General features: G+C 44.6%; 2 protein-coding genes across 2 annotated transcripts in view; one reads left to right on the top strand and one right to left on the bottom strand.

Annotated features, from left to right (window-relative positions):
• The window catches only part of LOC311041797 (neural-cadherin), a gene marked incomplete at its 5' end in the record, with an annotated part of 161,866 nt that overhangs the window by 20,778 nt on the left and 125,271 nt on the right, over positions 1-15,817 (top strand). The window lies entirely within an intron of this gene.
• LOC311042139 (cytochrome b-c1 complex subunit 2, mitochondrial-like) lies at positions 6,715-8,073 on the bottom strand (the record flags this gene model as incomplete). Its single annotated transcript, XM_084052694.1, has 1 exon — positions 6,715-8,073. One exon carries the CDS (start codon positions 8,071-8,073, stop codon positions 6,715-6,717), a length of 1,359 nt encoding a protein of 452 aa, XP_083908820.1.

Here is a 15,817-nt window from a genome sequence, read left to right as displayed (position 1 = left end):
TTAAAGTGATCCTGCAGAGAGGAGCAACAGTCTGTCTCCTTGGTTTCAGAAATAAACAGTTAAAAAGAAAAAACTATAATAAAAAAAACTATAACCTTTAATTTGAAGAAAGACAAGGAAAAAGACCAGAACCCACAGCTCCTTGACCCAAGAGCAGCTGCACGTTAGCCTTATCCAGCAGTGGTGTTTGACCTTGCCTGATCCCAGCTGCATGGAGAATCCTGTTAGAACCCCCTGTGTCTCAGGGGCGCTAGCCTGTCTGTCAATCTCCACCACAGTGACAAGACTTCTCCCTCTCCTCCTCTTCCCGTCCTCCTCCACTCCTCCTCTTTCTCTCCTTCACCTCAGAAGCTAATTCGACACACTCTTCCAGCCAGCCCCGGGGAAATTGTTTCCCAGTTAAATGAAAGGGGTGTTGGAGGGATGAAGTGGCTTTTGACTCTCGTTTCCCCTTTGAGTCAAGGTCACGCTACCATTTAAAAGTATTTCCCTTGGCTTATCTCCTCTGAACTGGCCTCTTAACGGGGATATAGGAACACAAATCAGGAGAGAATTATTGGCTCCCAAGCGGTCTAAATGTCTGCCACTTCCCGCTTCCTTGGGCCAGGCGTAGCTGCTGAGGTGAAACTTATGCATAAAATGAACCCTTACAGATAACTTTTACACTGGAAGACTAATACCTTACACATAAGTATTTGTAAGTTGTCAATATTTGTCTGTTCCAATACCACCTGGCACATTTATTGGACTAGCATTTCCAATGTTATTTTCGGGCCTTTGAAAAAAAAGAGAACAATAAGAAATAATGTAACCTATGCCCAAAATGTACCCTTTTTATTTCCACAATATGATTTTTTTTCACATTTTGTGAATTTGTAATCTCAGATTACAGCAAAACACCAATCAATCAATCTTGCCCAAATATGGAACCGATTGGAACTCCGTATTTGGGAGTATGACTGACATCATATTGATGACATCAGAGATTTTCTAGCCAAGATATGCACTCCTCTAGTGCACCTTTCTAGTTATCTGCCAGGGGAGATTATGTTTTTGCCAGACCCAGAGGGTCGGCCTACATGAGGCTTTGTCCCTATTTCGTCCATACATGGGCATAAAAGTTTGTCCATCTTTTGTCCCCCTTTCGTCCATACATGGGCATAGAAGGGACCTTGCATGCCGTGACTTCGCATGACACGTCATGCGAAGTCCGGCCATTCAGATTTAAACCACTAGGGGTCTGGCAGTACCAGGTCTCCTGGTTCCCTTGTTTCTACCTGCCTGTTTCTCCGTGGCTGATCTCGCGAACCACTGGGCCAATCAGCGTAAAATGTCATATGCACGCTACCAGTAGAACAATGAAGTAACTTCCTCAATCTTTTTTCACATATTGTGATTTTTTAAAAACGTATTCTGGAAGTCAATTGAGGTTTATTTGGGCTGAAATGTTGTTTGTTTGTGTTTTGCAATTTCTTTCCCGCCTGCACCTGCATGTTTGCATATTTCTGTGTGTACACACACACCTCCCATGGTGAACAGCTTATTGTAAATCCCTCTGACTCACCTGCTTCATACTACCTCAGTGTGTGTGTGTGTGTGTGTGTGTGTGTGTGTGTGTGTGTGTGTGTGTGTGTGTGTGTGTGTGTGTGTGTGTGTGTGTGTGTGTGTGTGTGTGTGTGTGTGTGTGTATATGCATTGCATTCCTGTGTTTGTGTGCGCATGCTCACTCTTTTGTACTTCTCATTTCAATTCCACTGAATGCAGTGTATCTATTTTAAAATTGCATATCATATGTAAAGTTTCTGCTTTCGTTCACCCAAGCATTATATGTGTGTGTGTGTGTGTGTGTGTGTGTGTGTGTGTGTGTGTGTGTGTGTGTGTGTGTGTGTGTGTGTGTGTGTGTGTGTGTGTGTGTGTGTGTGTGTGTGTGTGTGTGTGTGAGTGAGCGAGTGAGTGTTAGTATTGTATGCACGTGCATATTTGTATGCTTGCATGTGTGGTTATTAGCATTTGTGTCTGTGTGTATATTTATGTTTTTGTCAAGTCTCCCCAGGCGATTGCGTTGTTTACCAGAGAGTTTTGATACACGCCTCTTTTACCTGAGCGCTAGCTAGCACATTAGCGAGCAGCGCTAGACATCGTGCGTATTTTTAACCTCGCCTGCCTCTCGCTTCTAATCCCATCTGCATATGTGCACACGCCGCTGTGCTCTCACATGTTGACACATCGCCACATGCACATCTGACTGTGCGCACACGCATGCATGCACACACACACGCACGCACGCACGCACGCACGCACGCACACACACACACACACACACACACACACACACACACACACAGTTGCTTGTTATCACCTATTTCTAAGCTGTGGGTGAGAAGATATGGGGGACATTCAACATTTTTTAGCAGTAACACAGAAACCAATTCCAGCAGTAAAAGCAGGGTTTTGTGAGCCTAAGCAAGTATTGCACTGAACTTCCTATCACCCCCACCCCTCCTTCCCCATTCTAATCCACTGAGCTTTATTGGACAGTAAAGTTATAATAAGTAAAGTTTATTCTCTGTTATGGAAGTTTTGTACTTCCATAACAGTATGTTTGCCTGCCTTTTTAGATTCAGAATCAGATTTATTTTCTATTGCAAGGTGTATTTGCACATACAAGGAATTTGGCAGTGAGGTGCATGCATTACATTGAATAACGACAGTATAAAGAAATATTTACACTGTAAGTTCTCAAAAATATAAATGTAAAGATGAAGTTCAAATTTTGGCTGAACCGAATGCTGTTTTCCATTGGGGTGCTACAAAACAATGTTAAGGTAGCCTACTTATTTAGGTGCCTTGTGACTTTTCTTGCCACAGGACTGAAGAGCAGATATGATCGCTTGGAAGTACCGATTTATGGCAAGGCCAAAATAGAATTAATAAGAAGATAAATAAATAGCTTATAAATAGCCTATAAGATCTGTCATTCCATGCTTCTGAGATCGATCCAATCCAACGCAAACAGCAAGAAAAGTTCTTGAGCACACAAATAGTATGAACTTCAGCTTGATTCATACCTGGTTGTGTGCTGGTGTCACGCACCTAAAATAACTAGTCTACAAGCTCACAACGTGTTGCACTGTGCCTGTGACTGACAGGCTATATCAGTCTTCACAGCTACTGTATGTGAAGGCACATGCAGGCCTATTGCATAAACTGACTTCATGTAATACACAAGCACCTCTGGTCTTGCCGCTTGCCACTTTTCTTATATAATATAATAAGAAATTAAATGAAAGAAAACCATAAATAAATAGGCTAGAAGCCTATTTGCGCTTGTATTATATGATGTACCCAGAAGGTGACAGCATAATACATTTTGCACTGCACATGTATTATGCACTTGTATTTTGTGCACAGAAGGAAACAACATATATATACGTTCTGCTTTGCAGAAGGTAACAGCATATACTGTAAATACTGTACATTCCACATTGTATTATGTACACAGAAGGTAACAGGATATACATTCCACATTGCACTTGTATTATGTACACAGCAGGTAACAGGATATACGTTCCACATTGCATTGCGTTGCATTGTATTATGCACATGTACAGAAAAGCGAAGACCAGAGGTGCTTGTTGAATTTGTATGCATGTGTGGTCGACCAGCATCACCATTATGTTACATGCTGTGCCCACACCAGAAGGTCTTTAGCTTCTTTGGATCCACATGCTGCAGATGACCTACTAGTCCATGGCGTTTGCATGATGGCACCATCCACCCACCCGCACAGAAGGCCGGTGCCCCCTGCCAACTCATTCCATAGTGCCAGTGCTGCCTCTGCTCTACACGTCAGTCCCAGGGTGACTGACCGACATGCAAACTCTGCACCCCCACACACACACACACACACACACACACACACACACACACACACACACACACATGCACATACTGTGCACCATTCTGTGCCATTATAGATTTCACACGGCTTGCGAAGTTGCATGCCACAACAGAACCCCTGCCATCTCGTTTTGAAACGGAAACTTCAAAGGCGTGCTTGCTTGCTCTCTCTCTCTCTCTCTCTCTCTCTCTCTCTCTCTCTCTCTCTCTCTCTCTCTCTCTCTCTCTCTCATTGAAATAGATAACACATGCTTCTAAACTGTTAGGCGATTGCGCTTGTGTCCAACCCCATTAGAACATTGCTTTGGAAGGCCAAAACATGGTGTTAATTGCCTCATGTCTCACTGAGTTGAATTGTTGAATAACCTACATTGCATTTTTGTCCACATCAGTGTTTGAGTTGTGTGTTGCTAAACTAAAGCTGGTATGTAGTCTTGTGTAGTCAGACAATCATCGCACACACACACACACACACACACACACACACACACACACACACACACACACACACACACACACACACACACACACACACACACACACACACACGCACACACGCATGCAGTTAAATCTGGAGTGTGAATCTAACTCTGAAAGTGTAAAAATGCACAATGTTAAATTAATATTCTAGGTCTTGCTGTGCTGTCTATTTCTGAAGGCCCCCGCCCTGGAGCCACATGTTGTCCAAAGGGCTGCCAGATCAAAAATACTGCACATCACCTGTGCTTCTGAAAAAAGGCACTCTAAAGTCCTGTCACAATAGGATAAGAGAGAGATTGAAGTGGAAAGGTGAGGAGGGAGAAAGAGAAATGCCCTGAAGCTGCCCATGCCAAAAGTCTGAGACATCATTGGCCCCCGATCCTGACAGTTAGGAGAAAGACAGAGACGGTCAGAAAGAAAGACAGTTGGAAAGAAAGACACACGAATAGAGAAAATATAGCACGGGAAAGAGAGAGAACCGCCAAGGAAGAGAATGACAAAGATTGTCAGAGCGAAAGGGGGATAGTCCAATTGATGTCTAAACAGTGAGCTTAAGACATACACATTTCACAGTCTCCCTCAATGGGCGTTGAGTTTAAATAAAGGCTTGAAATGAAATGAAAATGAAACATAGGGAGGAGAGAAACAATAATGAAAACAGTGAGTTGAAACGAAAAAAAAGTTAATTTTAATAAGTGTTAAGTGATTTATCAGGAAGAGACACTGATGATGACAAAAGCAAGGAATAGTTTGAGTGAGCAATCAGACTGTTGGCCAAAACAAGCACATCATTCGGCCAAAAAAGTAAATCATGATTATTATTCTATACATTTTACAAATCTGTCTGAATACATTTTCTCCTCAATGGGTCGCCAATCAGTCTTAAATTGCACATGGGCATTGAACACTGGCATAAGCAGGGTCTGACAAAGCACATCCCTGGGTATAGACTGTTTTTCCTTATTTTTTTTATTACAATTGATTCAGTAGATATTGGAATTAACTGCACACCCATCATCACTGTGCATTCAGCACTCATCCTCCTTCTCCTTCTTCCTCACAACGTTCTGTCAGGGAGCAGAGGTTAGATCATTCACCCGTGGACCCCCTGCCCTTAATGACACACGCACACACGCGCACGAACGTGCATGCACATGCACGCACGCACGCACGCACGCACGCACGCACGCACGCACGCACGCACGCACGCACGCACGCACGCACGCACACACACACACACACACACACACACACACACACACACACACACACACACACACACACACACACACACACACACACACACACACACACACACACGATACCCAAACACAGAGCAGCTTTATCACTGGCCCACCAGGGTAGCCAGATCATATTACTGCAACATCCTGAGGAAGTCATTCCCTCACAAGTTTCTTTCATGTGTGTCTGTCAGTATGTACATAACATACTATAGATCATAAATATATACAAAAGTACAGGCTTGCTCTGCATGTGGCTAGCAGTCTATAAGAGAGTCTGCGTTTGTATCTGTCTGTCGGTGTGTTCACCGCCACTACTATGCCCTATACTGTTCAAGGGGACAAACGAGGACCGTTAATATTTCTGCACAGCAGAAAAGGGTCCGCCTTGAAATATAACTGTGAATAGAAACACCCACTGGTGCGGTGACATTGAATTGAACACTTTATTAGTCAGAAATGTAAACAACAGGTGATACAGTAAGACATTAACGCTAAAAGGATAACACCAAACAGTCCTGTGGACTTGTTTCCATTGTGGTCCTATGTAATCAATTAACACAATAATAAATGTCATCAACAAATACAAACATTGTTCAAAAGATACATAGGGAAATTAAATTTGCCTCCCCTTTTGGTCTCCTGATAGATGTTTTTTTCAGGCCAATTTCGAAGGAAACCAGTGTTACACATCCTTTAATGGATGGTGTTAAGGGCATTCCACATTTTGGTGGCAGAGCAATAGAATGAGAACTTTCCCATGTTTGTTATACATTTGGGTGCTACCAGATAATTTATCTACTCTGAAAACCCCCCATTAATATGACAAATCAGTGACCATCTTTATTTCACTGGGTTGATGAAATGGTCTTTTTTATTTCATTTTAATTTTTTTTATGTATTTATTACTGAAAAGGCCAAAAGGGTATATATACAGCATCAAAATAGAAAGACAAACTTAAATATCTTTTCTTTACCCCCCTTTTCTTTTTTCTCCCCATATCCCCCCCAACCCAGAGGACTATATCCATGCAGAATGAAGTTGTTTAAATGACTGTTGGATAGAGCAGAGCAGGGGGAGGCAGGGAGAAGGTTAGATCTCGTCAATGAAGGGTGTTTTTACTAGGTTGCCGCTGGACGCCATGGATTTCTTGCCGGCCACAAACTTCTTTGCAGCATTGGCAATATCAGCAAGGGAGACATTGTCAATGCTCTTTGTGACGGTGTCAGGACTGATGTAGACTCCTCCAGACATGGCTTGGGTGCCCATAGCATCTATCAATCCTTCAGAGGTCTCCAGAGACATCAGATACTGGGCCTTCAGCTGGTTCTTGGCCCGGGTGAGGTCAGCAGCAGTGACTGCACCGTCGGCAACAGCTTTCACCTGGGCCAGAGCAGCCTTGATCACATCACCGGCTGCAGCATATTGGCAGATGGTGTAGACTCCAAAGAGACCGGAGTCAGAGTAGCTTTCACTATAAGCAGTGGCATCAAAGGGGTCACTGGTTGCCTTGGAGATTCCCTGGATGAGTTTGCTAGTGGTGTTGGAGCCCCTCTTGACGTGGGGGCCAGCCCCCAGGATGTGCTGCAGCACGCTGAAGGCCAGGACCTCCGGGGTCCCCACTCTTGCCGACTGGCTCACCACCGCACAGTGGACCAGACTGCTGGAGCTCTGCTGACGCACCTCACCTCCACGGTACTGGGACATAGCCCCTGCTGTTCCAAGCCCGCTGCGGATGTTGTGGAACTGCTCCCCTACCTGCGTCAGCACAGCATGGTCAATACCAAGTCCAACAAGAGCCATTCTTGCAGTTGTAAAGTTGTTCTGGACAAAGTGGTGCATCTGCTCAGACTGGATGTTGCCGACCATGTGGTCTGGACAATACAGGGAGTTAGAGAGAGCGTTCTTGTAGGCTGCTCCATGTAGACCTTCGATCACACAGATCAGGGGGCTCTGAGCAGCCAGGGCCTTGTCCATCTTCACTTTGGGGGTGAGATCTGACACTTCCCATGGCCTGAACTCTGGTGCCGTGGTCACATTGATCAGGTACTCCATCACTGTATCAATGTCATCTCTCAAACAGTCCACAGAGTAGACCATGTTCTCTCTGGATGCTGTCACGCTCATTTTGCCTCCCACTGCCTCAATGCCATGACAGATTCTGAAGGCTGAAGCACCTTTGGTTGTCAGGCCGGCAGCCAGTCTCAGGAGGTGAGCAACACCCAGTGAGTCTGGGGTCTCATAGCGACAGCCAGCCCTGACAAACACCCCAATCTTGGAGGCTGGGAAATAGTTCTCTAAAGAGGTGATCACCAGTCCGCTTGGCAGATTAGTCACCTGCACTTCCTGTGGCTCAAACCTTACATGGTCGGTGGTCACCTCAACCTTACGGGCAGCCTGGGCCGATAAAAGCCTCCTTGGTAATTGACTTATTACCCGAATGCCCTTCATGTGCCGTCTCTCCTTCAGCCAGGACGATCGATATATCCAACTTTAATTTTATAGTGGAAGTCAACGGGGCTCGCACCAAATGTGGAGTCATACGTCATGGATACATCATAAATGACTGACGTCACAGGTCGGCCACATGAAGTCTGAGATCCACATTGATTTATCTTGGTTGATTTAAAGGCAACTAGGGCGATGCCCGTTGGGAACGCATGCTTCCTCCACTTATGCAATACCCGTTGTACCAGTTGTTCCCATTGTACTCGTTGTCAGAGTACGCAGTGCACTACAATGTGGAGGATTCTTTCCAGACAGGTGAGAGGGGAGAAGCCCATGCCTATGATGTCAGTACTATGACGTCACATCAGGTATCTCCCATAAAAGGGACAGAGACAGATTGATTGATTGAATTCATACATTTGGGCTAAAAGGATAACACAGAAAAGAGACTGAGAACTTGTTTCCATTGTGGTCCTATGCTTTCAATTCATCGACATAGCCATTGTGGTCCTATGTATTGTGAGGTCTGACCCAAGCCAACACACGGAAACAGCGGTAGTTTAACACAAAGTGTGAATATGGCAGTGCTCAGTCGCTCTCCTATATTGCCTGAAATGAGACAGAAAAGGACCGACAGGTAAAGTATCACAACATCTGAAATGTACGACAGGGATAATACAGTGGCGCATTCGCTTATGGCCCGATGGGAGAGAGTTCCTTCCCTGAGGAGAGCCAGCAACACAGAGTCAAACAGTTTGATCAGCCAATTCAGTGCATCTGTTCTTCAGCTCGTCAGACATTAAATTAGGGACATACCTTCCATCGATGACGCGCCCTAGGCAGTGACGCTGTCTGAGGTGCTGAACGCTGTCATCATAGTGCTTGCCGGCCCTGTATGAACTCTCACCTGATTTTCGGTTCTGGACAACCGCCTTTCTGACCGAATTCCCACTTGGCACAACACACCGTCGGCGGTTTGAAATCGATCGGTCAGATGGTGCTCGAGTTATGCATGGGACAGACGCACACACAAACACACATACACACAGTCACACACACACACACACACACACACACACACACACACACACACACACATCTATATTCCGTGCATTATTAGATAGCTAATACCCTTGATAACATTCTAACATAAAATTCAGAGGGTTCAATAAACAGTGTGTACTGTATTATAATATATACTGTATATTCTGGAGTGATTCTTCGCTCACGTAGCAACTCTCACTGTCTAGAATCATTAGCCACTCCTCCCTTACCTTGTTCTGTTACTTTTTCTTCTCTTCTCCATCTCTCCATCTGCCTCTTTTGTTTTGTCCGATTCTATTAATGTTTTCACCCTGACTCCCCCCCCCCCCACACACACACACACACACACACACACACACACACACACACACACACACACACACTGCTGGTTCTCTCCTCCCCTTTCTCCTCAAGCTCCTCCCAGCACTCCCCCACTTGGCAGGGGATGAAATAGAGAGCATAATGAAAACAGAGGCCTGGAATGAGCTCCCTCTGTCTGCTAGCTCAGGGTACATTTTAGCTCTCTGGTCTGAGGTCATGAAGGGCCTTTTGCTCTGTCTCTGTCTCTCTCTCTCTCTCTCTCTCTCTCTCTCTCTCTCTCTCTCTCTCTCTCTCTCTCTCTCTCTCTCCTCTCCCTCTCCCACACACACACACACACACACACACACACACACACACACACACACACACACACACACACACACACACACACACACACACACACACACACACACACACATGCGTGTGCGAACGCACGCGGACATACACACGAACAAACACATACACGGGTGAATTAACTTTTAAGCGCTACATCCACGTTTTCGAGACTCGATGGAGAACAGGCCCTTTCTCTTCAGTGAAGTACTGACATGTCCCAAAGGGGTTGAAGCAATTCAATTTTCTTCATTACTTGTTTACTCTTTTTTCTTATTTGTGGGAAGTCACTTTTCATTAGCTGGATGAAGGGGAGATGCTTTGTGTTTGAGTGGGTGTTGCTCGGTGGGCTACGACTCTCGGCAGTAGCAGACTTGCACTCCCGCTTTGCTTCTGGATGAAAGGACGGCTGGAAGATTAACACAGGTCAGCTATTCTCACTAGTATGGACTGTCTGAGAGACAACACACACAGAGACATACAGTACATGCGCACACACAGGCACACATGCACAAACACACATACTGTATAAGCACCTTCTGAAATGATCCAGTTAGCTGTCTACGTGTCGTGCACATAGTGTTGAACCTAGATAATGTTTGACCTGTACCTGGGATGATTCAGTCGCACACACACACACACACACACGCACACGCACACGCACACTCACACTCACACTCACACGCACACGCACACGCACACTCACACTCACACTCACACTCACACTCACACTCACACTCACACTCACACTCACACACACACACACACAAAATGTGACAATGGACCTGAACAACCAGTGTACGCCCTACATAGACCTTTATGTGAATGTCCCTCAGGGCAGTCAGCCAAACACACTCCAGGTCTCCTGTTTGTAATTGTATTAAACTATTAGTTTTAATTTCCTTTGCGGGGAAAGTGTATAAGAGTTACAAAGTGCTTCAGAGACAGCAAGACAAAGGCTCGCCTTTTATTTCCTCCATTTCTTTCACACTTTATCTCTCGTGCACATACGTGCACACCTTTCTAACACTTCTCACAGGGGGGCCGGTAATCCAATATGAAGCAGGACCCGTTCTGCGACGTGGTGGCCCTAAATCGCCACTGACAGGCGGACCGTGGCTCTGGCTCACCCTGAGGGCCCTGTGGTGTGTGTGTGTGTGTGTGTGTGTGTGTGTGTGTGTGTGTGTGTGTGTGTGTGTGTGTGTGTGTGTGTGTGTGTGTGTGTGTGTGTGTGTGTGTGTGTGTGTGTGTGTGTGTGTGTGTGTGTGTGTGTGTGTGTGTGTGTGTGTGTGTGTGTGCGTGTGTGTGCGTGTGTGTGTGTGTGTGTGTTTACACAATGCAACACAATGCCAGCCTTTCACAACTGTCAGGTAACACCAAGTTGAGAGATACATGTGTATCTGTGTATGTGTATGTGTATGCATGCTTCTTTGTGTGTGTGTGTGTGTGTGTGTGTGTGTGTGTGTGTGTGTGTGTGTGTGTGTGTGTGTGTGTGTGTGTGTGTGTGTGTGTGTGTGTGTGTGTGTGTGTGTGTGTGTGTGTGCGTGTGTGTGCGTGCGTGCGTGTGTATATTTCCTATACCTTCCACCTATGCCAGGCTCAGAACTGAGGGGAGGGGCTATACACATAGGTCACAATAAAGCACTCGGTGTTAATATATCCATTTGTAACTCTTAAGAGTGTACACATGTAACTAAATGTTAGTCATTTTGTTATTTAGTTATTTACCGAGAACACACCTGTTTTAATTTATGCTTATCTTCGCTTGTCAAATCCAAATGAGTTGTTCAAATTGAGTAGAGGGCTGGGGGAAAATGATGGAGAGAGAAGAGAGGAGCATTTGAAATGAAAAAGAATAATGTTCTTGCCAGGCCCCAGGAGGTTGTGTTCTGTGATGTTCCTTTGAGTTGGAGGAGGATTTCAAAGCAGCTTGCAGGCTGGTGAGTGTTCTGAGAAGATATGGTGGTTGTTTTTCCAGCCTTCAGGGCAGTGTTTGTTCAACGGCGGCACACTGTACACTAGTTGGTAAAAAGAAAGAGGATTCTGTTGAGGGTGACAAAGACAAAAGGGCAAACAACTTTGAGGCTCTTTTCAGGTGCTCTTATTGTTTTTAATAATATATGTATTATCTGTCGTGTTGAAGTCAAGGCACTGGGACATTAGGAAATAAGACACCTATTTACACTTGCATTATGGTTCAGTTCACTACAGGCAACTTTATAGCAATAGTGCTGTTTGTAGACTCTAGACTCCTAGTACTGAGTCTACACTCAAGTCTAGTGTATAATGTGTACTAGTATATACTAGTGTAAGGGGTACTCTTCTAGATGCTAGAGTATATGGTATACTAACATACTATAGTACTGGTTAACTCTAGTGAGTTTAGCATGACATTTCTGTAGCCATTGGGAGCAATTATCAGCCCCATGCTTTTCCATAAACTGTGCATCACAGACTGTACACAGTACAGTCATACACATTGTTCTTCTATTGTATTTTGTTTATTATTATTATTCCTTGTATACTTTGCTTATCTTATTTACTTAGCATTGTTCTAGAATCAGAATCAACTTTATTGTCACATCACAGCTTTACAGGTTTTACAGATGTAAAACAGTGGGTGAAATTAGTTTTTGTGCTACCTACTCATTTGCACACTGTGGGTTACTTGAACATGGGAATTTCCTTCGGGGTCAGTAAAATATCTATCTCTAACATCCACTGCAATAGTGGAAATATAAAGATGGTGTTGTAGGGTAGTGTCATCTTCATTCTGCTTGTGATGTTGCTTGCCACTGAAGGCATTCAAAGGTCACTGTGTAAACTGCAGGTGTCTGGAGGCTGCTCTCTACCCGACACACCGGCTTTGTTCAGACTGCAAACAAACAGAGGGCAGCTCTGTCATCGCTGCAGTCGCTGGAAAATTCTGAGCTGGCTTCCCTTGTTAAATGAGACGTGGAGATGTGGGAAGGTTCTGCTTATACTCAGCCATCCGCACTGGCGTTGAAAGACGCCATTTTGTGGTCCAGGTGCTGAAACCCAATAGCAAAAAAATGTCTTTAATCTTTTGACACCTCTATGTCTCTATTTCAATATATTCTATTTTGCCTCAATATGAACCCTTGTCTAAATATTGCCAACTATCTATTTGTCGTTGTCTAATGCTTCTAAAGTTTTCAGTATGTCCTACATTTGCAGCTTAAAGTGTTATTTCACTAAACATCAGTTTGATGTAACCTACTGTAAGGAAATCTCCAAGTCTGGGTTACCGGAATGCCTTTGAGCGAGAACTCAACTACTCATGTTCAACTAGACACTATAGACACAGGACAACAGAAGGCATGTTGACACGTCTCTGTCAATGAGCACATTAGACACTCCATTTCCCAGAAAACCTTGCTGAGATGTGACTTCTCTCATAACAGAGATGACAGGTCTTTAAGTCATGATGAAAGGTCACAAACCGTGATGTATTGGAACGTGTTGTTGAAGAATTCTAGGGCATGTTGTGACAGATTTGTGGTTTAAAGGATTTGTTGAGTTGTTGGAGATACTAAAACGCACTAGTTCAATCCCCACACTTGCCAGTGTGTTCATCAACACCCAGGCTGGTGACAAGGTGTCATTGGGTCAGACGCTGAAAGTTTCTCTGGGTAAAGACCTCAGCTAAAGGCCAGAAACATCAACTAGCTCAAATATATCGCAGAGGTCTTAATTTGAGCTACATTTGCTACTTTGTTATAAATTGCTTTAATATTCCCTCTATTCCAATTCTTTGCTGATTTGGTTTGTATATGGGAGGATATTGACTAAGGCCCTGTCCACATTAGCATGGATATTTAGCAAAACTAATATTGTATGTTTGGGCTTCTCATCCACACCCATTACATGGGTAAAACTGACCGTTTGATGAAATTCAATTTGTGCATGTCCATGTCCATTGTTGTTTTTTGCAATGAGTAAGCGCCTGGAAATGACAACATTAATGGCAGCTATACTGTATACCAGGTTGTTTATGTTTGGTTAGCACTGTTACAGTAGGACTAATTACAGGTTTATAACTATTGCTTCATCAACTGCACCACTGCACTCTTGCTGCACATGTTATTTAGTCTACAGCATATAGACGGTTTTGGTTTAGCCCCATCTGTGACCTTCTGCTTCACTGTTGCTCCATGGTCACATAGCATAGTAGGATTGGGGAGCTGGGCAAAACGGTCTATCTTTTAACCATTTCATGTCGCAACCATAACAAATGTAAAGCTAGTGCATAATTTCTACATATGCCTTTAGTAAAGACAGAGTTGTAAATAAAGAAAAAACATCTGTGAAGCAACTTTAACACACTTAAACATAACGTCTTGTGGACAGGAGTTCTGTTTTAAATGGACGACAAAATGTCTGTTTAGAAAATTATCCATATATGTGTAGTCAAGGCCATAGACAGAGATGAATCTGAATTTTGATAATATGAAAAGCCTCGTCCAACAGTACAAGCCTGGGTACTGAGGCGTGTGATGAATATGAGTTGATGTGTTTATGCAAGTGTGTTTATACATGTGTGTCTTCATTGTAGCCCTTCCCCCCCATCCCCCGCCCCCCAGCTATGTAGCCTTATCTCTTCCAGTCAAAGACTGTGGACCCCTCTGGAACATTCCACCAGCTCTGAGCACACCGCCAGCTGGCAGGGGCTGCGACTGCCGCTTGAGGGACAAACATACACACACACACACACACACACACACACACACACACACACACACACACACACACACACACACACACACACACACACACACACACACACACAGAGAAGATGCTGCCAAAGATTGCCACAAGCATAGACATAAAACACACACACACACACACACACACACACACACACACACACACACACACACACACACACACACACACAGTAGCCTCCCACAAACCTCCGTTTTGGCCCTCACACATCTCAGGATGCACCCCAGGCCTACCAGCAGCCTTCCGAGTGTGCAAGAGAGAGAGAGAGTAAGAGAAAGAGAGAGAGAAGGGGGGATGTGACAAGGAGAGATGGAAAGGGAAATAAGAGGGATAGAGAAAGAGAAAAACAGGAGAGAGAGAGGAGTTCAGAAAATGGTGAACTGGAGGAGTGTTAGGAAGTAAATGCTTTTGTGACGAAATTTTAAAGTTAATTTGGAAAGAAAGACAAATTATAAATCAACTTTTTTGTGAAAAGGCTCAGACACACAATCTACCTTTCAATCATGTCAGTAAAGTGGATGAGAGGAAGAGAGAGAGAGGACAGAGTGAGTGTGTGTGAGTGTACATTTGTTTGATCAAAGCCACCTTGTACTTCTTTGAATGTTGAACTATGACCTCTGATACTAGCACCTCCGGCATTTGGAGCTCTGAGCACTCGTGTGTGTGTGTGTGTGTGTGTGTGTGTGTGTGTGTGTGTGTGTGTGTGTGTGTGTGTGTGTGTGTGTGTGTGTGTGTGTGTGTGTGTGTGTGTGTGTGTGTGTGTGTGTGTGTGTGTGTGTGTGTGTGTGTGTGTGTGTGTGCGTAAGCGTGCACATGGACGCATCGGGGGTGGGAGGTTAGAGCAATGTGGACATAATTAGTGAGTCCTTGGTTTAATTACAGCAGGAGGTGGTGGTAACAGGAGGAGGTGCCATGACCAGCAGGAGGTTCAGTATGTTTGTTATTAGGAGAGAAGAAAGGAATGAGGCAACGGGATAGGCAGAGGAGAGAAGGAGGTGTGTGGCAGGAGGTGATGGCGAGGGTAGGAAGTTTGAGTTCAGCTTTAGCTTGTTGTGGGGTAGAGAGGTGTGTGTGTGTGTGTGTGTGTGTGTGTGTGTGTGTGTGTGTGTGCGTGTGCGCGCGCATGCGTGCGTGTTGCATCCAGATTTAGATAATAGCCTACTCTTAATTCAGAGCAGCTTTTTTTTACCCCATATATTCAGTCACTGCGCTAGTAGTGACTTTTTCCTAACTTTCTCCTCATTGGCTGTCCTTTAAGCCAATGGGGAGTCCGTGTGTGTGTGTGTGTGTGTCCGTCTGTGAA

This window comes from Gymnoscopelus microlampas, assembly GCF_963454915.1.
Source record: "Gymnoscopelus microlampas genome assembly, chromosome: 3".
NCBI lineage: Eukaryota > Metazoa > Chordata > Actinopteri > Myctophiformes > Myctophidae > Gymnoscopelus > Gymnoscopelus microlampas.
Note: the sequence above shows the minus strand (reverse complement) of the source record. Positions and strands in the feature narration are given on the sequence as shown.